At 35.2% G+C, this 26,458-nt stretch overlaps 1 protein-coding gene across 1 annotated transcript; it reads left to right on the top strand.

Moving 5' to 3' along the window:
- Window positions 1-11,450: 11,450 nt before the first annotated feature.
- Window positions 11,451-13,025, top strand: LOC128036153 (uncharacterized). The gene is made up of 3 exons (XM_052627043.1): window positions 11,451-11,892; window positions 11,974-12,362; window positions 12,987-13,025. Exons 1-3 carry the CDS (start codon window positions 11,451-11,453, stop codon window positions 13,023-13,025), a joined length of 870 nt encoding a protein of 289 aa, XP_052483003.1.
- The last annotated feature ends 13,433 nt before the right edge of the window (window positions 13,026-26,458 follow it).

The raw sequence follows: 26,458 nt of genomic DNA, 5'->3' as shown, positions 1-26,458 counted from the left end.
TGCGGGTGCAATCCTGGTACCAATGAATTGCACCCATATTTTGGCAACCGGGAACATGATTGCCTAATTAAAATTCGTTGGCATATCCGCATTTGGTCAATAGTTCGAAACCCACTATCTTGAGTCAAATACTTTATGACCTCCATATCGATATTATTCAATCTATCTAAGTCAATTTCATTAATATAATCTTTTTCATAAAACAAGACTACATAAAATTCACAAATGTCACTAGGGTACAGTGGTACTTCTTTCTCTCCAGCCGTGATAGAAGTCACATATACCCCTATCCTGTATCACACTATTTGATGCTTAATTCATGGACTATAGGGACCACGACATTTTCATTAGGGGTGACACAAAATCGCTCCTAATGATGATATCGGACCAACATCCAAATTTCTTTGCAAATATAGAGGGTTTGAACCCTCATTCATGAATCAACGACCGTCCCTATGACTCAAGAAAATATTTCTCAACATTCAAATGGTGGAATCATATAGGGTTGGAAACACGAGGTGTTTTTGGCACATGAGTTCTCTTATTCTTTCTAGGAGGCATATTGTTACATCCCAAAACTCGGGTTAGTAGAAATCGAGTTAATAAACTGAGAGAGTGGTCATCCAAAAATTATTTATCTATTTTAGATGATCTTTTGATATTATAAATATTAAGTATAGTGGCTGAATACTGGTGGAGCTGTCCATGATGACTTGTGTTCGAATCCCTTCCCTTACACTATTTTCTGTGTGGTGCAATTTTGCCTCAAATATTAGCAAAGGTCACACCATGTTTATAAAATAAATGTGGTAGGAATTAAAACAAGGAAGTGAAATGGTCAAGTCGTTAAGTGCTTCTAAGCTATCCTAGAGGTCCTAAGTTCAAGTCCCTTAGTTCTCATCTTTTTATTTAATTTTTTAACACAATTTCCATGTACATAATGTGCTTGCCGTCCGCATCATTGTTACCATGTTTAGGAGGATTTCTTTCCCTCTTTATGAGTCAAATTTACCATATGTTGAGGTAACATGATCCCCTTTTCACTCATGTCTCCCTCCATTAACAAAACTTCATATCTTGCCCTTTGTTATGGTTCATTAAACCTAGTCACAGTTGACCAAGCATTCACCACCCTTTGTCGTCCCTACCTCCCTATTGCTCCTATTCTATCACTTTTTCATTTCTTTTCTCATCCATTTTATCTCCTTTCGCAAAATAACCACCACTCTTTTCTTTTAGTCTTTGTCTTTCCTCCACCACAACTGACCATAGCACCACCATCATCACACCCTTTGGCCATCTTAGCACTACCCTCTTCTTCCTCTTTCTTTTTCCACCACCGCTGATCGTTGTTGCGCGCCACCGCGGGTCTCTTTTCTCTTTTGTTTCTTTCCTCCCTTTTTATGTTCTTTTCCAATCTTGTTGCAATGAAACCCATATAGTTCATTTTTTTCAACAATCACCGGACTACCACTCCCTCGTCACCAGACCACCATCGTCACTGTCGCCGCTGTCTCTACCACCGTCAGTGGTTGAATTTCTTTCCTTTTCTTATTTTTCTATTTTTTTGTTCCACATATTGATTAAAATTATACTCACTTTTCTCTAATGAATCTTTTAGATCAATCAACTCATCGATCTCGTTCCTTTCTCAATTCATAGTCCATCCTGGTTTAACCAAGTTATAAGTGTGGGTTATTTTGATCGTAAAATCCTTTTCTTGGTGATTTCATATCATGGTTGAATGGTATAGTAACCATAGGGACAATGTTACATTTATTATTATTTATTATGTACTAATACTATTCCATATCATTTAAAGCACCAAACGATAATAACAAGGGAGACCTTTAAGTTCACATTAGAAATCATCTTTTCAAGACTCCAAAATTGTGGGGTAAGTGTTGATGAGATTATTAGTAATCAATTTTTAAGTGATAAATTATTATCAAAGGATCCTAACTAATAAATGTTACTCATGTGTTAAATTCGTCTTGCGAGTTAGATCAAGGTGAAATCATTAATAAGGATTGTGACAAATCGGATCTTCAATAAAATGTGTGGGATTGTTACTAACCAAATGATTCTATGAAACACTTGATAATTGATGTGATTATGATTGTGACTATGATGTATGTACAGATCTCATCCTTATGAAATGTGATGTATGACTTATGTGATATATGTGATGATTTAAACATGTAAGATTTATATATGTGTATGTTAAAAATATTGAGATCCATGATTTAATGTGAAAAACATGTTTAACATGTTAAAAGTGATTATCATATGATCTGTGAATGTGAGAGCATGTTTACATGCAAAAGTGTAAAAGTGATCCATATGTGTTAAAAAGTGAATTTGCCATATCACATGCATGGGGTGGGATCTTGTGAAAGGTGGAAGTATATTTGAAAATCAGTGGTGGCTTGTCCACAAATGGTGTTTTGGATGGACAAGCTCTGGTGAACTCGATGTTGGTGTGTAGCGGAGATGGTAGGAAATTTTATAAAATGTGCATCGTTTTAAAATATGCATCGACATGTTCATGCATAAGTATAAATGTTAGAACTTGTGATTATTATGATGATTGCTATGTTGAGATTGATATTTTGATATGTATGCGGTTATATTTGTGTTGATCTCACACTGGGCTCTTTAAAGCTCACCGACTTATGTTTTTCAGATAATCCTCATGGTTAGCACTCAAATGTGGTCATCAGTGATGCTCTCAGAAATGGTTTTTAAATAAATATGGACTTTTATTTATGATTTGGATTTTTATGGACTTTATTGCTATTTGTGACTTTTTATGTTAAATTATGGTACTGTGGCATGGGACTTTACTTTGGGATTTTATTATGATTTGCATGACTTGATTTCATGGCATTAAGTTTTAAAAATTGCATAAGTTAGTATTTTATAAAATTTCATATGAAACTCGATTTTTAAAATAAAACTGTCAATAATATATTTTTCCATCAGTATTTATGAAAAATGAGTATTTAATAAAATTAAACTTAGTTTTCAAAATTATTAATGTTTAAAATGAGTTTTCTAAAGACATCGATTTATGAAGTTAATATGTTTTTATTTGAAATAATGATGAATAACCAAGTTTTCAATTTTGAATAAAAAGACAAATGATTTAGAAGTATGATTGAAAATTTGAAATAGTTTTGAATAAAATATTGAATGTCTACTATTGAGATATTGATTATTTCGATTCACGAAATTTGCAGCTTTTACAAAATTAAAATAAACACTTTACATAATTTGTTTTGAATTAATAAGCCAATAGATTTAAAATATATTTTTTAAAATTTTGAAAGAATATTTCAGCCATTTTCATGGATAAATGGATTTGAAATGTGATTGAAAATAAATTTTAACATTACTAGTTTTGAACGAACTATTCAAAAGGTTTAAAAAGTACGTTTGAAATTACGAAAAAAAATTTGGGCCATTCCGGTGGCCAATGTAGCTTTCCGAATTTGGTCATAACGACTGGACCGAATTTGGAATTTTACATTAGGGTATCAAAGCCCGATTTAAAACTCGAACTATGGGTAAAGTATTTTTGAAAAAAAATACATGCATTATGAAGAGGTATTTTGGGAAAAAGATGCCACATGTTAAAATTGTTGTAAAAAATTCGAGACTCCCAAAGCCGACCTGAGGTAAGTATTCTTTAGATTTGAAACTATTTACTAAGACAACTATAGATCGTGAAAAACTATAGGTTGAGAGAACTATAGACTGTGAAAACTATAGATAGTGAAAACGATAGATAGTGAGACAAGTGTAAATTGAAATGAAACTTTGACTTAAAATATTGAAGTGATAACATAAAAACTTACCTCTATTGACAGAAAATTCATAAAAAACATAAAATGCGTACTTGTAGAGTTAGAACTCGAGGAATATTAAAACCCAAGGTAAGCGAACTCGTGGTATGTGATTTTCGAGGAGCGCAATGTCGAGTAGCTCAAGATTAGTTGTTAGTTTTTCAAGGACTTGTGTCTAACCTTGAGACAAATGACATTGTTAATGCGTCTATCGCTAAAGGAAAAAATAAAGAGATTAGGGATGATGCAATATCCCAAGTAATGTTTAAAGTTTTAGAAAGGATTTTTGAGACTACGGTTGAGAAGGACAAATATTATAAGGAAGTAAGTGATTGGAACACAAGAGAAAGGAAAAGAAAAAAGTATGGAATAAGAGGAAGTCTAGTCCTATTAGCTCAAATTCACGACCTTTGAAGCGGGCTAGAGAGGATAGACCACAACAGAGTGTTGTAAAAGTTAATACAGAAAGTTATATTGGATCAACGAGAAAATTTTTTTGTAAGTATTATAATAAGCGCCATTCGAGCGAGTATTGGAAAATGTTAGGAACATGCCTGAGAAGTGGGTTTGTAGAGCATTGTGATACGAATTTTCCATGGCGTCATCCTATTTAGATGCAAGCTTTGGCTCAGAAACAGAATCAAAGGCTGGTTTATGCTGCTAGGCGTCGAGAGGACTCATCTGGCGTCAATGAAGGTACTTTTACGATCCATTTTATTCGTACCTTGCATTGATTGAAATTTTGGTTTTACCTAAATGTTTGTTGTTAATTGTGTATTTTTGAAATTGAGAATTTGGGAATGAGGAAATCGTTAATGATTTTTCTATAGATAGTCCCTTGAGACAATCCGTATAAGTATTAGAGATTTAAGGTGAATTATTGGAACTACATTGGAATCAGAGTTGTGCAACGAAAGAATTGTGGTTGGTTTAGAAAGAAGAATTATGAATTTTGTGGATAAGTGAATTGGTGTGACAATAGGAATTTTGAGGACAAAATTCTTTTTAAGGAGGGGAGAGTTGTTACATCCCAAAAATCGGGTTAGTTGAAATTGGGTTGATGAACAAAGAGAGTGGTCGCTCGAATTTTATTTATTTATTATTTATTTATGTTAGATGATATTTTGATATTAATAAATATCAAGTATAGTGGTTGAGTAGTGGTGGAGCTATCCATGATGAGTTGTGCTCGAATCCCTTCCCTCACTCTATTTTCTATGTGGTGCAATTTTGCCTCAAACCTTAGCAAATATCACACCATGTTTGTAAAATAAATGCAGTAGGAATTAAAATAAGGAAGTGAAATGGTTAAGTGCTCCTAAGCTATCTTAGAGGTCCTAATTTTAAGTCCCATTGTTCTCTTTTTTTTATTTAATTTTCTTAATACAATTTCCATGTACATAATGTGCTTGTCGTCCACCTTATTGTTACCATGTTTAGGAGGATTTCTTTCCCTCTTTATAAGCCAAACTTACCATATGTTGAGGTAACATGATCCCCTTTTCACTCCATGTCTCCGTCCCTTGCCAAAACTTCATATCTTTCTTTTTGTTATGGTTCATTGAACCTAATCACAGTTGAGCAAGCTTCACTAGTTTTTGTTATTGTTGATGACAATTCCTTCCAATGTAGCTTCTTTGAATTTGGAATGAAGGATTGAGATTTAGGGTTTAAAAAAGAAAAGGGGATTTAGAGTTTAAGAGTTTTGGAGAGGTTTTGGGAAGAATTGAAGTGTTAAAACTAAATTAGGTTTGGTTAAAAGGGTGTTTTAATGTTAAAAAGGGATTTTTTTAAGGTTAAAAACTGGCCATAATTGGGTTTGTTCCATCGGATTTCATAGATGGGTTGGGTTGACCCTGCAAAATTACAATGATGTCGCAAACAGGGGTTTCGTGTCACGACATCCCTAGCAGGCTACTTATGTCGCAACATCGGGGTTCGATATTGCGAGACACCTTGCAATTTTAAAATTCTGAAAAATTGGCTTCTATGTCGTGACACAGGTTAGTAATGTCGCAACATCGAGTTGATTTTTGAACTTCTTTGTTACTGCTCATGATGTTACGACAAAGAATTGTCCATGTTGCGACATTGACCTTGTTTCCCAAATTTTTTATCTCTAGAATGCTTCAAGCACTTGTTAAACCTGTCTTTGACCTACCTATAGTACATTAACAACTTAGTTAGCGGAGTATATAGTTAGTATAGTTAATAATAATCAAACAATGGGAAGATGTCAAGTCTTGCTGCAGGACTTGTTTGTCAGGTCAATCAATATGCATCGAGGTGATCCTTGTGAATTGTTTCTATCTGTATTAGTCCAACACCCATCATGCCATTCTATTTGTCCACTGTTGTCTCTTTCTCTGAATTTACCTTTCCAGCCTACTTTAATGATCGACAACTTTTTTCGCAAGTCATGACTATCAGTGATTTGCACATCCACATACCCACATAACTACTTTAACTAGTTTTAAGCATTTGTGCTCTAGAAAAAGGTTGAGGATTGTGGTTCACAATTATTGTCTATAGTGTTTCTATCCTTCTCATTGATCAGGTATGGCTATTCAAAAGTACTTTTTAAAGCGATTCGTAGAGGGATAGGGAAAAAATATTGTATTGAGCTACTAAAGTTATGCTTGTGTGGGCTTTTAAATTCATTCATTAGCCTACAGATAATTCCTTGTGATAGTTCTTGTAAGACTCGAACATTCTATAAACGCGTGTATGCAATTCTCTCTAAGATTTCAATGCGTTCTTTTCTTGTTTTCTATTTTTAGGTTGTTTGTCTTTATTCTGTTTGAATAATTGGACCGTAAAGGTGCGTGAGGGTCCCTACTACATGGTGGGGTATTCAAGGTTTGGTGGCATCCTATTTGAGGGGGTACGGCAGTCTATGTAGTTGGTTTAGCGAAACCTAGACGATGCCGGGGTTAGTTTTGATGGGAAAGGACCCTCTGTTAATAAGATCCTCAGTGGGTTTATAAAGTTTTTCATTAATTTATTTCTATATTACATTCATTTCTTTTGTTGTTACTACGTTTCATCTTACATTATTTTCGTGGCTTCTGGATGGCAAAATTTAATACGGTACATTTTCTTTTCGTTGACTTGTCAATAAATATTGATCTTTTGTATTGTGCGTCATCGATTTTCTAAAAAATCTTCTTTAATCACATAGGTATTTTCTTTATTCGTTTTATTTGTTTTCTTTCAGTTTATAGGTTCATTAGGGTTTTGTTCATTTTTTCTTTCTCTTCTTTTATCATAAAATTATTTTTTTCGCTTTTTCTATTTATTCGGCTTTTACACTATCTTCTTGGTGAGGTAGGTTTTGCTGGAGGTGGGTTCGGGTTTTTTGACATGTTTTTGCTTTCTTTCTTGCATGTTTCCTTGACTATTCTTCTGGATAGTTTGTGCGTTGTTTTGGTCCTCTTTGTCTCTTGTCCCACTTGATGATCGTGTGGTGCTCTCTCTAGAGCATTCCCAATTTTACTTTCAACGGTGTGTCTCCTGGTAGTCTCTCTTGTTTTTGGCACAGGGGCTCGAGTTTTCTTAGGTTGGTGGTAATTAGTTTCTTGCACTCAGGGGAGGAGTAAGGTTTTTATGTTTGGGATGGCGGAGGACATTAACGTTCTCTTAGAAAGGCTCAATTTTTCAGAGGAAGAATCGGTAAGGGTGATAAGCTTGATCGAGAGATTATCAAAGCCCCAAGGCTATGAGATGTGGGTACTTGGAAAGATAATGTCAGGGGAGAAGGTCAACAAAAATGCTATGTATCGTGTTCTAAAGCCTCTTTGTTTTACTAAGAAGAATGTCAATTTTGTGAAACTAAAAGTGGGTGTGATCCTAGTCAAGTTTGGTGCCATAGAAGATAGAACATGGATCTTGAACCCATCTCCATGGCTTTTCGACTAGTGCCTCTTTTTCATGCTCCCATACGTCAAAGATCAAGATTTGGATACCTAAGCTTTCAATATTTTGCCTTTTTGGTTGACTATCTTTAACATTTCTCTCAAGTACATGGATAGGTAGGTGGAATTAGATATGGGTAAAGATATAGGAGAAGTTGTTGCGATAGACTAGCGACACAGAGATAGAAAGTGGACTAAGTACATTAGGGTTAGGGTGAAGATTGATGTCCAAAAACCCTTGCACAGAGTGGTCCATTTGCTGAAAAATGATGGGAACAAAACTATATGTGCAATCAAATATGAACGCCTACAAGCATTTTGCTATAGATGCAGGATAATTAGTCATACCACTAAAAAATATAAAAAGAAGGAAGAACATAATGAACAAAATTTCCAATATGGCAATTGGCTTCAAGCTATGGTGGGAGGGGATCAACACAAGCCAGAGTCAACCGGAGAAATGGCATTGAATTGATAGATGACATGAAAGTTATGGAAAAAGAATCAAACAATGATAGGTAAGGAGAAGAAAATGGGTCCACAATTTTGAAAGGCAAGGAAAAAACCAAAAATGCTAAAGAAGAATCGGTTTCATGTTCTCTCATGGAAAAACACCAAAAGAGAACAACTCGTGTAGGTGCAGGAAAAATGAAATGCAAAAGGAAGAGATTAAAAGGGAGCAATGGGGAGAATACTAATAAAAGCCCTATTAGACCCATTTGTAGAAAATTAGCAGATAGTCTCTCACCATGTAAGGTAGCGGCGAGCGAACAACCCCACCTAGAGCAATGAGGCTCTTTTTTTGGAACTGTCGTGGGCTAGAGAACCCTGCGATAGTTTGTGAGCTCAAGCAACTGCTTGTTTCTACTAACTCAGATGTTATTTTCCTTTATGAAACTAAATTGCATTCTAATAGTCTTCAGCGTATTCATAACATTTGTAGGATGGAGGGTTGCCTAGCTGTTAGCTCGGAGGGATGCAGGGAGGGTTTAGCGATGCTTTGGAAAGAAGGGGTGGAGGTGTCCATTCAAAACTACACGAACCACCACATTGATTCTCTTGTTTGAATAGATGATAATAAAAAGCTTCGTTTCACTAGGTTTTACGACCATGTGCATCCAAACTTAAGAAAGAGGTCGTGGGTTATTCTTAGGAGGGTGGGAGGTACGATCAGGAAGGGATGGGTAGTGGGGGCAATTTCAACGCTATTATTAACGATGCGGATAAGGAAGGGGGTCAGAGGAAACTTAGGGTCATTATGGATGATTTTTGCGAAGTGATGGAGGAGCTTTCCCTGGTTGATATCAAAACTAACAATGGGTGGTTCACTTGGGTGAATAATAGAGAAATGATGAATATGGTTACGGAAAGATTGGACATGATTTTAGTTTTGAATGATTCTATTGGGAATATGTCATATTTAGTTACTAAGGTAGTGAGACAATCCAAATTGGACCATGATAAAATTTTAATGGACACGATGGGCAGTAAACCTTGTGAAAACTTTAAAGACCCCAAACTGCTCTTCAAATATGACGGGTGCTGGGCTAAGGACAAGGAAGCTAGAGAAATCATAAATAGGATTTAGACAGAGAACAACATGGATATCTTGAATAAAATGGATAGGGTGCATGAGGACCTTGGGCCGTGGCAATATAAGCACTATAGAAGAATGAAGAACCAAATTCGTGGGTTGGAAAGGAAAATTGGTAAACTTGTGGATGGTCCAAATAGGGGGAACACTTCCAACACTCTTAAAACGGCTAGCTTAAAGCTAGGGCACTTGTATGCTGTGGATGAGGGCTATTGGACGCAGATGGCTCGCATTAAGTGGCTCACGGAGGGTGATAAAAACACACACTACTTTCATGTGCGTGCTACTGGTAGAAAAAAGAAAAACAATATTGAAAAATTAAAAGATTCTAATAGCTCGTGGCAACATGATAAGAGGGACATTTGTAAAGTTGCATGGGACTACTTTAATGACCTTTTCAAGTCTACCACTACTTCGAATGACGAACCTGACTTGTACTATATTCAGGCTTGCATCATCGAGAACATGAACTCTAGGTTGGAAAGGGACTTTATTAACGATGAAATCACTACTACCTTTAACCAAAATGACCCTCGCAAAGCACAGAGGATTTATGACCTTTGCTTCTTTAAAGAACATTGGGAAGTGGTTGGTAAAGATATTATAAAGTTATGTCACGAAGTGCTAAATGGCAACAAAGATGTTGCATGCCTTACTGATACTTTTCTTGTCTTGATTCCAAAAATTAAGGACCCTATTGATATGACTAATTTTCATCCCATTAGTTTGTGCAGGGTTGTTTATAAAATTATATCTGAAGTCTTGGGAAACTGTCTTAAAGAAGTCCTCCCGTGGTCTATTAGCCAGAACCAGAGTTTCTTTGTCCCGGGTCGCATGATTCATGACAATATTATAATTGCACATGAGTTGATGCATTACCTTCAAAGTTCGAAAAATGGCCCGAACAAAGGTTTTATTATTAAGCTCGACATGAGTACGGCCTATGACCGTATCTAGTGGAATCTTCTCGAGAAAGTGATGATTAAATTAGGTTTTAAGCTCAATTGGGTTAATAAAATCATGTGGTGTGTGTGTTTTGTTCGTTACATGCTTAAATGTAATATGACTCTGTCTAATATTATTATTTTAGAAAGGGGTCTTGATAAGGGGCCCTCTCTCCCCTTATCTTTTCTTGTTTTGCATGAAAGTTTTCTCAAGTATGTTAATTCTAATACTATCAAAGGCATTCGTGCAAGTAAAAATGGCCCTAGCATTAACCTTCTCTTCTTTGCTACGATGCCCTTTTTTTTTGTCAGGAACAAAAAAAGTGAAGTGGAGGCTTCCACAAATATTCTTGGTACGTTTGAAAAAAAATTTGGGTCAAAGCATCAACCTTGACAAGTCCATGGTGTTTTTTAGCTGTAACAACCTGATGTCCCGACGTGATTACTTGGGTGGCTTACTCAACATGAAAGTGGTGGACAAGCTTGATAATTATCTTGGTCTCCCACTCCCCATCGGGAAGAAAAAATCTATTACTTTTCAAAATATTTCTAACCGCATTTCGTGTAGAATTAATAGTTGGTCGAAAAGGCTCTTTCCTTATGAGGGAAAAGAAATCTTTATTAAATCCATTCTGCAATCCATCCCGACTTTTGCTTTCTCGGTGTTTCTCGCTCTTAAAGGCATCATTGAGGACATTCAATCTAAAATTAGTCGCATGTAGCGGAGGGGGAATGATAAGAGTCGAAGTTGGTCAATGCTTGCTTGGGAGAGGGTTTGTTTCCCAAAAGGTATGGGGGTCTCAGGTTTAGGGACCTTCATCTGTTTAATTTGGCCCTCTTAGGTAGACAGGTGTGGTAGCTAAACACATGCAAAGACACATTGTGTTTCCACGTGTTTAGTGCTAAATATTTTCCTAATGGTGACATCTTTGAACCCAAGTGTATTGATAAGCCTTCATACACTTGGCAAAGCATTGCCACAGCTGCTAGAATGTTAAAAAATGGCTTCAGTTGGATGGTGGGCGTTGGGAATAACATCAGTATTTGGAGACATAATTGGGGCTTTAAGGGGTTAACCAATGATTCAATTTACCCGAGCAGGCTGCCTATTCAGGATCAAAAAGTGTGTGATCTTTGGAACATTAATAATATGGGCCAGAACGACAATAAGGTCAATGAGATTTATGGCAAAAACATGGGGGAGCAAATTTGTAAAATTCCCATTATTGCTAATGGCCCTAACAATCAAAGAGTATGGTTTCACAACCCTCATAGATTTTATACTTCGAAGTTACCGTACTCCTGGATGCTCCTTAAGCAAGTTTGCTATGGCCCTCACCGCATCTTCTGGAGAACTATTTGGAAGCTGCAAACGTTGCCTAAAACCCGCATCTTCTGCTGGAGAGTGGCGCATGACATCCTGCCCACATATGAGAAAATATCCACCATTCGTCAAGAGTTCAAGAGTGATTTCCCTAGATGTGGTGCTTGCAATGAGACTCTTATCCATGCATTGAAAGATTGCCCCACTACTCGCGAATTCCTTGTCTTAGGGGGCCTAAACAATAACCTTCAGTTGGTGATTATTCACAGTATATTGACTAGGTTGAAGACGTAAAAAGGGTGCTAGATCAAAATGCTGCCTCTAACTTCATCACCACTCATTGGAACAGTTGGAACAATAGAAATAATTTTTTTTCGGGGTAAAGAGGAGGAAGCCAAGGTGGTTTGGGAAAGAGCTGCGACCTTATGCCATGATTTTCATATTCATAACCTATTGAACAAGCCTTTGTTGCCTGTGATTACTGCTGATAAGAAATGGACGAAACCCCCTTATGGTATTGTGAAGATTAATTTTGATGCCACTGTGTTGATGAAGAAGATGGGTTATGGGATGCTTGCTCGTGATTCGGACGGCTTTGTTCTTGGAGAGGGTGCTGGCATCATTGATACAAACATGCAGATCGAATGGGTGGAGTTGAAAGCATTTGAGGAGAGCCTTAATTTTGCTAGATCCCTTAACTTTCCCAACTTGGTGTTTGAAACTAATTGCATCAGTTTGGTCAATAGAATAAATAAAAGAGGTCAAAATATTACTTTGCTGGGCCACCGCATAAATGATGTTTGTAAGCTGCCGGAGTACTTTAATTTGCCCAAAATAATGTGGGCCAATCGAAGTTGTAATAGGATTGCGAATCATCTTTGTAAAATGGCCATGGATAAAAATTGTAATTTTAATTTTAATTTGGATTATCCCATGGATATCCATGAATTAGTCATGAATGATTCAATAAATTGAGGTTTGACCCTTTAGGTCTTTTAATAAAAAAAAATACTCGAACATTCAATAATAGTCAAAGCTCGATGCTTATACACATTTATTGTTGAATTTGACTGAACCCTGCTATATGATCATAAGTTCTGTCAATATATATATTTTCTCACTATTTTTAACATCCAAAAAATTCCTGGATCTATAAACTTCTTAGGTGCTTGATTTAGAACTAATGTCATGAAAAGGGTAGTCAATTTCGATTCATTAGCTGAGTCTACTAGTATCTCTTTATTTTACTTTGGGAATTCGTGAATCGGCAGACACTCTTCCACTAGATCAGCCATAATTACCATTGTCTCTATTGGTTGGTCTGTGTTATATTGTTCTTGTGTTCTGACCTTATTGGAAAAGCTTAAGATTTCTGGGACAACAAGTTTCATGCAGATGTAATTCTTCGATTCACTAAACTTTTCCTCCACTAGCTCCATACCATCTCTTTCTAAAGTTTCATTTGATTCGTCTGAATATTCCTATCTGCTGAAGTGGATAATAGTCTAAGAGTTCTCCTTCTTTGCAAGCGTCTATGATGACATTCTCATTTCTGCTTAATTTCGAACTTAGCACCTCTTGGTACCTTTCTGATGACATATCATCGTGGTCATTATCATCTTGGGGAAAAACTGGGGAGCTTTTGATTCAAATACTTAGAAGGATTATTATGTCATCTACAAATCCAATTTGGGAGATGGCTTAAAACTCCCTAACCCGTATCTGTCGCCAGATTAGGGTTACGAGGCATTACCGTAAAAGACACAATTCAGAACAATCATTTATCACCTTTTATTCAACAAAGAATAAAAAATACATTTGTAACATTACTAAACTCGAATCTCCACAAATCATTTATACAAGATTCGAATATACGGATCATAAAGCCATTCCACATCAAATGTTTAATCAAACTAACACATGAAAACCAAATTCAAATCATATGTCATAAATTTATAAAATTCTTACATGTGTACCACTTAACCAACTCACCAAACATATTTTACTATTATAAAACATCATATCATAATATATATACATTATAATTCCATTAATGAAACTTGTGGCTATATAGTAAGGCATTTGGACACCTAAATAAACATCAATTATATGTCACTTTCATATACTCAACTTACAACAATACATCCATTATATTAACTTACCCACTTTGCATATTTAAACCACAACTAACCATATCAATTCATAGCATTAACTAATATCAATATAAATTATTTATGATCTTTGCACATGTACATATTAATTTAAGCTGAACTATATCACACGAAAAAATGGGCAAAATTATACAAGTACATACAAGCAATTTCTAAATGACCGAATTTTAATTGTAAAACTAACCATTTCATACACTGCCCACTTGACTATACTTAACCATTTTCTAAGTTAAATAATCAAAATTAAATATGTCAAATTCATATGCTATGTACCATGCCAAAATTTCATTTACACAACCAAATCCATTAATCCAATATTCGGTCATCACATTTAACCTCCAAAAATTATTCATGCCATTTTCATCTTGAACTGTACCTAAAAACTCACTCATTCAAGCATATAATATGTACATGCTTAACCATTACAGACCGATTTAAATAACCTTTACACAATCGAACATAATTTCATCAATTTACCTCTTCACTGAGCCGAAACACAAAACCAACCACAATTGCAAATCAAATCATGTATCAAGCTTACTAAATGAGCTATTTATAAATTATTCATATCATTACTCAACCAAGACATATAACCAAAATACCAGTCATACTTCTCTTGGAACATACTTACACAAATATGTGTATACCATGACCAAAATTACACAACTATCAACTAACTTATTAATCAAACCAAACTATATAACCAAATACCACATATATATACACCATGAAATATAATTCCATAATAACCTATTGCCATGACCGAATACACATAACATTAATATCAAGATTAAGCCATTTTTGCATGGCTAAATATTACACATTTCAAGAGTAAACAAAACAAATGCTAGCCTATACATGCCATGTGTTCAAAGTTTCAAGCTTTTAAAATATCGAAATAGAGATCGATAGTGTGACAGACTTCCTTGATGATCCCCGAGCTCGTAACTAGCTTTCCTGATACGAGTCACAAAGGCCCAATTCAAGCTCAAGGACGTGATGGGCTCAAATTACCACAAAGCCCAATTATGAGATCAAAGGCCAGGCAAATGCGTACGCAACTAACTGGAATCATTCAAGACTTCATTAGCAAGGCCTTAGATGCGTATACAAAGGAAAAAGAAAATCAAGATTCACTTTCTTGTTTTAAGAAAATCAAGAAACCGAATCTTGGTCCAATCTTGTTGTTTTGAGTGATTTCAAGAATCAAGAAAATCAAGATTTCAAATCTTGGAAATATTGGCCCAAGAAACTGAATCTTGTAGCTAAGGCGCATTGGATCTCAGTTACGAGCATCAACGAACCAATTTTGGGAGAGAATGGATTACAAGCCCAAATGCTTAAAGAAATGGCCCAATAAGATGTTCCAAGCCCAATCAAGAAATTTAAATTAGACTTAGTTGAAAATCAGGCCAAATTGTCAAAGTGGCCCAATTTGTAAAATTTTATTTTTTTTAAATACTTAGTTTAATTTTTAGAATTTATGATTAAATTCCTATGTAAAAAAATTCAGCCCAAGAAGCCCATTAAAAGCCTTGGCCGAATTTCCCTTGAAGTTAATAATTAGGTTTTTTTTTAGTTTTCCTAATAGGGTTAGGAAAATAGATAGAAGGCCTATAATAAGGCTTGGCCAGCCACCTTATACACAATTACGTTGAATATACATTGAAATCAGATTTTTGTTGAGTGAAATTCTCTTTGAGTTTCTCCAAGAATTTTCTCTTGAGTTTTCTTTAGAAGTAGTTTTAACAATCTTTTCTATTGTGGGAGCCATCTTCAGCCTTCTTCTTGCCATTGTCCTACACTGGAGGGGAGATTAGAGCCATTTGAAGGGAGTTGTGAAATCTTTCTCGATTTCAAGGCTTCTTAGGACTTTTCTTTATTTTTTGATGTTTATTCCTCTTTAATTTTTCTGCTTGTGCCGATTTATTGGTTAACTTGTTTTACTGTTCTTGTTGTGTTTCAGCCATTCCCAAATTTCAAGATCTGTCTTTGCAACATTCTTTGGCATCAAGAAACATCCTTCGATCATATTTTTCCAGATTTCTTGCAGTCCAAGTATTCTCTTTCCTATTCCAATTTGGTTTCTTGATCCGTTGAGTTTAACTTGTTGTTTGGTGTTTTCTTTGTCAGATTCAGCAAGGGAGACTTCATTGACGTTAGATCTCGTTTTCTTTGCTTCCAATCAACGCTATTAATAAGTGTTTTTGAATCTTGGCTGATTCTTTCTTGTTTTGGGTGTTTCGTTCCAGATCTGTTGATTTTTTAGATTGATTTGCTATTTTCTGTTTCTGTTTCAGCCAAGTTGTTTATAGATCTCGTAGGACTTCCTCGTGACTTGGCAACTCGATCTTGGTCCGCGCGCAACCCTCTATCATTTCCAAAACCCTATAAAACAACGAACAAACACACACAGAGTAAGCTTAAATTGCCTAATAAGTTATAAGCAAATAACTTATCAAATGAACATTAGCATAATTATATCAATATGGCCGAACATGAACAAACTCATGCACATAATAGTCACACCTTTAACATGTATAATTCATATCATCATCTTAACTATTATACTTACCTATTTTCATGAATATTTAATTTCGCACATACTTGAGCCATTTAACTCGATTTCACACTCGATCTTAACTTAACACTGCCCGTTGAACCATTCGGAATCAATAAGGATACTCGGACGTTGACATGGTCTTACACGAAATCACATATCGAAAGCCTATGTCATGACATATATATCCTAACTATTCCTATGGTTCATACGCGGCTTTCAGACGTTGTAATTCGATCGATTTAATCTCGTATCTACTTCTCCCACACTTATATCAATTCGAAAAACTCATATATAGTTACAAAAATTCAACTCGGCACAATTAAATACATTTTCATATAAATTAACAACAATTATTTACTTATGAACTTACCTCGTACGGAGACAACAGACCGGAACAGCTATTCGACTACTTTTGATTTCCACCGCTCCAAATCCAATTTCTTTCTCTCTTGATCTAAATTAATTCAAAATTGATTTGTTTACTAACATGTTCACTCAAATTCATCTAAAAATACACAATTTGGGTAATTTTCACTTTAGCCCCTAGCATTTCACATTTTTACAATTTAGTCCATATTTCAAAACAACACAGAATACTCAAAATTTCACTAAACCCATGTTAGGCCAAATTCTCCGTAGGTCCCTAGTAGCCCATTTATTTCATTTATTTCACATTTTGACCCCTAAGTTTACAAATTTCACAATTTAATCCTTAATACACATTTTTATCAAAAATTACTTAATTAAACATAATAATCTAACAACATATATTTATTTTTCATCATCAAACACAAAAATCATCAAGCTATCAACAATGACAAATCTCAACTTCATCATCCAATCAGAAAATTAAAGCATGGGATACCTAAAACAAGAAGCAACGATCTCAAAAACGTAAAAATTATCAAAATCTAACAAAACTCATACCTAAAATTTAACTTCAATGTGCCGAACCCTTAAACAAAGTAAATGGCTTCCTTTTCTTCTCACATTCGGTCATAAAAGATGAACACCCACTAACTTATTGATTTGTTTTATTTATTTCTTATTAATCTACCATTTACTATTTTAACCTTTGTAATTAAATTAGAAAACCATATAACAAAAGCCCATAACTATCCACTACATTGTTCCATGGTCAAATATCCACTTAAGGACTTCACCTTTAATTAATTAAAGCAATTTAACACTTTAACAAATAGCATGATACTTTTTCATTTTACGAGATTAAGTCCTTTTTTTTTAAATCGTACACACAAATGATAAAATTTTCACACGAAATTTTCACACATAAATTGACATGCTGTAGACCCCAAAAATAATATTAAAACATTATTCTGTCTTGGATTTTTGGTCCCAGAACCACTATCCGACTAGGGTCTAAATCGGGCTATTACAACTCTCCCCTCTTAAGAATTTTTGTCCCCAAAAATCTTACCATTGAACATATTCTGATATTGCTGTCTCATAGCATCTTCAGGCTCCCATGTAGCCTCTTCAACACCGTGTCGATGCCACATTACTTTTACGAATTTTCTTACTTTGCAGTTCTTTAATCACGTGAGCTAAGATACGAATAAGTTTTTCTTCATAAGTCATATCGAACTGAATTTCTATCTCTGATGGAGAAATTACATGCGAGGGATCAGATCTGTATCGTCGAAGCATTGATACGTGAAACACATTGTGTATCTTTTCTAACTCAGGTGGCAATAATAATATGTAAGCAACCAACCCGATACGCTCAATAATCTCATACGACCCAATGAATCTCAGACTCAGTTTGCCTTTACGACCAAATCGAAGTATTTTCTTCCAAGGTGAGACTTTCAAAAACACTTTCTCCCCGATCTAAAACTCAATATCTTTCCGTTTCAAGTCTACATACGATTTTTGATGATCTGATGCTGCTTTCAAACTATCACGAATCACTTTCACTTTCTGTTCAGTTTTTTTGATCAAATCGACCCCGTGTATCTTATTCTCACTGAGCTCAGTCCAATACAAAGGTGTTCGACACTTGCGACCGTACAAAGCCTCATAGGGTGCCAGTTTGATACACGATTGAAAGCTATTATTATATGCAAATTCAATCAGTGGCAAGTATCATTCCCACGTACCTTCAAACTCAAGAATACAACATCTCAACATATCCTCGAGAATCTGAATAATCTGCTCAGATTGACCATCCGTTTGTGGGTGAAAAGCAGTGCTAAAGTGTAGTTTCGTACCTAATGCATCTTACAGTTTCTTCCAAAACTGCGATGTGAATCTCGAATCTCTGTCCGAAACAATAGATATAGGTACTCCGTGCAATTTCACAACCTGAGAAACGTACAATTCAGCCAACTTATCAAGCGAATAATCTGTGCGTACTGGAATGAAATGAGCTAATTTAGTCAATCTGTCGACAACTACCCAGATTGTATCTTTCTTACTTGGTGACAAAGGCAAACCCGTTACAAAATCCATCGTGCTTCTGTCCCATTTCCACTCGGGAATCATAATTGGCTATAGTAACCCAGATGGTACCTGATGCTCAGTTTTAACTTGCTGACAGATTAGACATTTCGAAACAAATTCTGAGATATCCCGTTTCATACCAGGCCACCAATAAAGTTGTTTCAGATTGTTGTACATTTTTGTACTGCCCAAGTGAACAGATAACTGACTACTGTGAGCTTCATTTAAAATTACCGAATTAACTCTGCATTTCTTGGAACACAAATTCGGTCTCTGAACCTCAAACAACCCTCAGCATCAATTTGAAACTCTGAATCAATATTCACATTACATTGAGTCCGTTTTTCTAACAATTCATTATCAACATTCTAAGCTTTGCAAATTTGCTGTATAAATAATGGTTTTGCTTTCAACTCAGCTACAATTGAATCGTCATCTGATAGGGTCAATTGAGTTCATTGCATGTAGGGCAAATAGAACTTTCTGACTCAAAGCATCAGTAACAACATTGGCTTTCCTCGGATGGTAGTCAATCATTAGCTAGTAATCTTTTAACAACTCTAACCATCTTCACTGTCATAGATTCAGATCTTTCTAAGTCATCAAATATTTTAGGCTTTTGTGATCAGAATAGACATGACATTTCTCACCGAACAGATAGTGGCGCCAAATCTTCAATGCAAATACAATAGCTGCCAATTCTAGATCATGTGTCAGATAGTTCTTTTCGTGCGACTTTAATTGTCTCGAGGCATAAGCTATAACTTTGCCTTCCTGCATTAAAACACAGCCCAAACCATTCAAAGATGCATCACTATATATTACAAATTCCTTACTCGACTCTGGCTGAACTAACACTAGAGCTTCTGCCAACAAAGATTTCAACTAGTCAAAACTTTTCTGGCACTTTTCTGACCACTAAAACTTAACATATTTCTAAAGTAGTCTCGTTATCGGGGTTGCAATCATAGAAAAACATTTTACGAATCGTCTGTAATAACTAGCGAGTCCCAGAAAACTTCAGACTTCGGAAACATTTCTCGGAGGCTTTCAATCTAATATTTCTGAAATCTGGCTCGGATTAACCTGAATACCGGATACAGATACAACATGCCCCAGAAAAATGATTTTTTGTAACCAGAACTCACATTTACTGAACTTCGTATATAATTGCTTATCACGTAAAGTCTGTGTACTAATCTTAGATGTTCGGCATGCTCAGATTCATCACGGGAATAAATCAGGATATCATCTATCAACACAACCACAAATCGATCCAAATACTGTCTAAAGATTTGATTCATTAGATCCATAAAAGCAGCAGGTGCATTTGTAAGTCTGAAAGGCATAACCAGGAACTCATAGTGTCCGTACCTCATTCGAAAAGTAGTTTTTGGTACACCGGAGTCTTTTACCCGCAACTGATAATAAGCCGATCTCAAATAAGCTTTGAAAACACTAAAGCCCCTTTCAACTGATCGAACAAATCATCAATCCGTGATAAAGAATCATTATTCTTTATAGTCACCTTATTGAGCTATCGGTAGTCGATGCGCATTCTCATGGTTCTATCTTTCTTTCTCACAAGCAAAACCGGTGCACCCCAGAAAGAAAAAATTGGTCGGTGTCATTCTGTATGGAGCTATCGAAATCGGAGTTGTCCCCAACACTAACTCAATACCAAACTCAACCTCTCAAATCTATGGTAAGCCTGATAACTCTTCAGGAAACACATCCGGGTACTCGCACACAACTGGTACTGATTCAATTTTATTTTCAGTCACTTTAGAATCGAGCACATAGGCAAAGTAAACTTTACAACCCTTTTTCACATATTTCTGAGCTAACATCGAAGATATCACTGTCAGTAAACCATTCAGATCATTAGACTCAATCCGAATAATCTCATCATTCTGACATCTCAAATCAATAGTCTTCCGTTTGCAGTTCACAACAGCATCATGAAAGGTTAGCCAATCCATACCCAGAATTATATCAAATTCATCGAATGGTAGCAACATCAAATCAGCCAGAAAACATGAATCTCTAATCATCAATGGACAATTCTTGCACACTTTTTCAACTAAGACACACCGACCTAAGGGGTTCGATACTCTAATTACAAACTCAGTAAACTCTACAGGCAAAGTCTTACCCGATACTAAAGTCTCACATACATAAGAATGAGTCGATCTATGATCAATCAATGCAACAACATTAATATCATATAGAGTTAAAGTACCGGTAATAACATCTGGGGATGAAGCCTCTTAGCGAGTGCGAATAGCATAAGCTCTGGCAGGTGCGCGAGCCTCAGATCTAACACTTGTGTCTTTAGTTCCTCTCTGATTGCTACTCACATTACCCGTATTTCTGGGTGGTCAACCTCGAGCTGACATATTAATCGTTCTCGTATTCTGCATTGTGTTTTGTTAGCTAACTCAAGGCATTCACGAATAAAGTGATCCATCGATCCACATTTAAAACAAGCCCGATCGTTCAATCTACAGTCACCAAGATATCGTTTACCACAATGTCTGCACTCAGGTCGATTCGGCCGAATGTTACCAACACTAGCAATCGAGGTGGCTTTCGAACTCACAGGTGGTCTATCTCGATCCCGTCTAGAATAATCCACAGTAGCCTTTGAATGACTAAAATCATCCTGGAATTTCTTTGGTACTGACTGAAATGACCTACCCGATGATCTCTTTCGTGAATCCTTAGTTTTGAATTTAGCTTTTCTCTTCTCTTTCCCGAGCTCTTCGGCTTTGCATGCTCGCTCGACTAGTACCAAGAACTCTTTTATTTCCAAAATACCGACTAGCAGTTTAATGTCTTCATTCAACCCGTCTTTGAATCTTTTACACATTATTGCTTTGATTGATACACATTCTCATGCATATCGGCTCAGTCGAACAAATTCTCGCTCGTATTCTGTTACGGACATGCGGCCCTGTTTAAGCTCAAGAAACTCTTTTCGCTTTTGATAAATAAATCTCTGACTGATGTATTTCTTCCAGAATTTAGATTGAAAGAAATCCTAGGTAATTCGTTCTTTCGAAACAATAGAAGTCAGAGTTTTCCACCATTGATAGGCTGCATCTCTCAACAAAGAAACAACACATTTAACACATTCACCGGGAGTACACGACATTTCATCAAACACTCAAATTGTGTTCTCGAGCCAAAACTTAGCATCGTTATCATTAGTGGCCCTGAACTCTTCGGCCCCATATTTTTAGATTTTATCGACCGGATGTTTTTTAATCAGAATCAGATTCATAACCGGAGGCACAACAGAAGTCTGAGGGGGATTAGGCGGGAGTGGAGGTTGTTGAGCAGCCGAATTCGTTCGTACAAACACCGTGAACCACTCTTTCGTCATTTGGAAGAAGGCTTATTTAGCCTCTCCCTTATGGCTACTTGAAATAGATGTAGAATGAAATTGCACTACCCCTTGAACGGGAGCGGGTGCATCACTTTTCACGTCATCTGCTACGGCTCGATCGGGATCCATTTACTATACGAAAACAGATTTTAATTTTCTAGAATTATAACACTATCGCAGTATAAAAATATGCCATGTATAGCTAGACTCACACGCTATGTTACTCCTACAATGGACTAAATCGTAGCTCTGATACCAATCAACTGTGCAACCTCTAACCAGTATCTGTCATCGGATTAAGGTTACGAGGCATTACCGTAAAAGACACAACTCAGCACAATCATTTATCACCTTTTATTTACCAAAGAATAAAAAATACCTTTGTAACATTACTAAACTCGAATGTCCACAAATCATTTATACTAGATTCGAATATATGAATCATAAAGCCATTCCACATCAAATGTTTAATCAAACTAACACATGAAAACAAAATTCAAACCATATGTCATAAATTTCTAAAATTCTTACATGTGTACCACTTAACCAACTAACCAAACATATTTTACTATTATAAAACATCATATCGTAATATATATACATTATAATTCCATTAGCGAAACTTGTGGCTATATAGTAAGGCATTTGGACACCTAAATAAACATCAATTATATGTCACTTTCATATACTCAACTTACAACAATACATCCATTATATTAACTTACCCACTTGCATATTTAAACCACAACTAACCATATCAATTCATAGCATTAACTAATATCAATATAAATTATTTACAATCTTTGCACATGTACATATTAATTTAAGCTGAACTATATCACACGGCAAAAAGGGAAAAATTATACAAGTACATACAAGCAATTTCTAAATGACCGAATTTTAATTGTAAAACTAACCATTTCATACACTACCCACTTGACTATACTTAACCATTTTCTAAGTTCAATAATCAAAATTAAGTATGCCAAACTCGTATGCTATGTACCACGCCAAAATTTCATATACATAACCAAATCCATTAATCTAATATTCGGTTATCACATTTAACCTCAAAAAATTATTCATGCCATTTTCATCTTGAACCGTACCTAAAAACTCACTCATTCAAGCATATAATATGTACATGCTTAACCATTACAGACCGATTTAAATAACCTTTACACAATCGAACATAATTTCATCAGTTTACCTTCACTGAGCCGAAACACAAAACCAACAACAATTGCAAATCAAATCATGTATCAAGCTTACTAAATGAGCTATTTATAAATCATTCATATCATTACTCAACCAAGACATATAACCAAAACACAGTTCATACTTCTTTTGGAACATACTTACCAAAACGTGTGTATACCATGACCAAAATTACACAACCATCAACTAACTTGTTAATCAAACCAAACTATGTAACCAAATACCACATATATATACACCATGAAATATACTTCCATAATAAGCTATTTCCATGACTGAATACACTTAACATTAATAACAAGATTAAGCCATTTTTGCATGGCTAAATATATACACATTTTAAGAGTAAACAAAACAAATGCTAGCCTATACATGCCATATATTCCAAGTTTCAAGCTTTTAAAATATCGAAATAGAGATTGATAGTGTGACAGACTTCCTTAATGATCCACGAGCTCGTAACTAGCTTTCCAAAAATCTATAAAACAACAAACAAACACACACACAGTAAGCTTAAATTGCCTAGTAAGTTATAAGCGAATAATTTATCAAATGAACATTAGCATAATTATATCAATATGGCCGAACATGAACAAACTCATGCACATAATAGTCACACCTTTAACATGTATAACTCATATCATAATCTCAACTATTATACTTACCTATTTTCATGAAAATTTAATTTCGCACGTACCTGAGCCATTTAACTCGATTTCACAGTTGATCTTAACTTAACACTGCCCATTGAACCATTCGGAATCAATAAATATACTCGGATAATTCAAAAATCTCGTACAATGCCTACATCCCAAACGAGGTTTTACATGAAATCTAATATCGATACCACTGTCCCAGACAGGGTCTTACACGTAAATCTCAATTCGATGCCAACATCCCAGACATGGTCTTACACGAAATCACATATCGGAATCCTATGTCATGACATATATATCCTAACTATTCCTATGGTTCGTACGGGGCTTTCAGATGTCCTAATTCAATCGATTCAATCTCGTATCTACTTCTCCCACACTTATATCAATTCGGCAAACTCATATATAGTTACAAAAATTCAACTCGGCACAATTAAATACATTTTCATATAAATTAACAACAATTATTTACTTATGAACTTACCTCGTGCGAAGACAAACGAACCGAAATGGCTATTCGACTACTTTTGATTTCCCCGTTCCAAATTTGACTTCTTTCTCTCTTGATCTAAATTAATTCAAATTTGGTTTGTTTAATAAAATATTCACCCAAGTTCATCTAAAAATACACAATTTGGGCAATTTTCACTTTAGCCCCTAGCATTTTACATTTTTACAATTTAGTCCATATTTCAAAACAACACAAAATACTCAAAATTTCACTAAACCCATGTTAGGCCGAATTCTCCGTAGGTCCCTAGTAGCCCATTTATTTCATTTATTTCACATTTTGACCCCTAAGTTTACAAATTTCACAATTTAATCCTTAATACACATTTTTATCAAAAATTACTTAATTAAACATAATAATCTAACAACATATATTTATTTTTCATCATCAAACACAAAAATCATCAAGCTATCAACAATGACAAATCTCAACTTCATCATCCAATCAGAAAATTAAAGCATGGGATACCTAAAACAAGAAGCAACGATCTCAAAAACGTAAAAATTATCAAAAACATAAAAATTATCAAAATCGAACAAAACTCATACCTAAAATTTAACTTCAATGTGCCGAACCCTTAAACAAAGTAAATGGCTTCCTTTTCTTCTCACATTTGACCATAAAAGATGAACACCCACTAACTTATTGATTTGTTTTATTTATTTCTTATTAATATACAATTTACAATTTTAACCTTTGTAATTTAATTAGAAAACCATATAAAAAATGCCCATAACCGTCCACTACATTGTTCCATGGTCAAATATCCACTTAAGGACTTCACCTTTAATTAATTAAAGCAATTTAACACTTTTACAAATAGCATGATACTTTTTCATTTTACGCGATTAAGTCCTTTTTTTAAAATCAAACACACAAACGATAAAATTTCCAAACGAAATGTTCACACACATGAATTAACATGCTATAGACACCAAAAATAATGTTAAAATATTATTCTGACTCAGATTTGTGGTCCCAAAACCATTGTCTGAGTAAGATCTAAATTGGGTTGTTACATGGCTAGTCTTTGCTATAGAGTAGTTGACTCCACGGATAGAGACATAAATGTATTCATTGGAAAAATGATACAATACACTGGACCCAAGATGAATTAATTTTGAACCTTTTTATGAATTAATTCACTTCTGATGTTCATGGTGAGATTTACCTAAATCCTTAGTTATGCACTAACCATACGTATGTAACTCACGTGCTTGGATATAAGTGGAGGCTTACGCTCTAAAAATTATCAAGCCCTTAACTGGTATGTTGGGTACATGACTTGTGTATGGCATGGCTTTACTAGCAACAATGGAATTCATAGCTCGATTAAAGAGTTAATGATATTCTCTCACTAGCATTGTATGGATTGATAAATATTGAATGTGGCCACGGGTTGCGTGTTCTCAAATAAGAAATTTATCACTGTCATTTGTTGATAGTGATTGACCTGACATCAAATGTAGTAGCACTTTTTATTCATTTTTGCACTTAAAGAGCTTATTTTCTAGCCAATTTCGTATTTTATATTATGTTTTTAGTATTTAGTAGTTAGGATTAAAATTTAGTAAAATAAGTGTTTTTAACATATTTTGTGAGTGTTGTGACCTATTAGGCCAACACGGGCCTTAGGTAATGCTAATTTGTGTAATTGAGTGTGTAGGATGATCAATTATAAACCTAATTGATGTACGATCAAGGGACAAGTGATTCACAAGCTTCCTGAGCAACTAAAATACAACACAAATAAAATAAGCAAACATATGCTTGTCGTGTCGTGCCATGTAAGGCCTATGGCACGACATAGGTAAGCGTAATGCCCAAGTATATAGGTTATTTTTGTTCACACAATCAACTT

This window comes from Gossypium raimondii, chromosome 13 (genome assembly GCF_025698545.1).
Source record: "Gossypium raimondii isolate GPD5lz chromosome 13, ASM2569854v1, whole genome shotgun sequence".
Lineage (NCBI taxonomy): Eukaryota > Viridiplantae > Streptophyta > Magnoliopsida > Malvales > Malvaceae > Gossypium > Gossypium raimondii.
This window is presented reverse-complemented; position numbering and strand designations above follow the sequence as displayed.

Bases quoted from the DNA above. Each gene is read 5' to 3' on its own strand.
- LOC128036153 (XM_052627043.1), top strand. From the start codon at position 11,451: ATGGGCCAGAACGACAATAAGGTCAATGAGATTTATGGCAAAAACATG. The intron at 11,893-11,973 runs GTATATTGACTA...TCATTGGAACAG, and splicing joins TCAGTTGGTGATTATTCACA to TTGGAACAATAGAAATAATT. The intron at 12,363-12,986 runs GTCAATAGAATA...TTATTGGAAAAG, and splicing joins AAACTAATTGCATCAGTTTG to CTTAAGATTTCTGGGACAAC.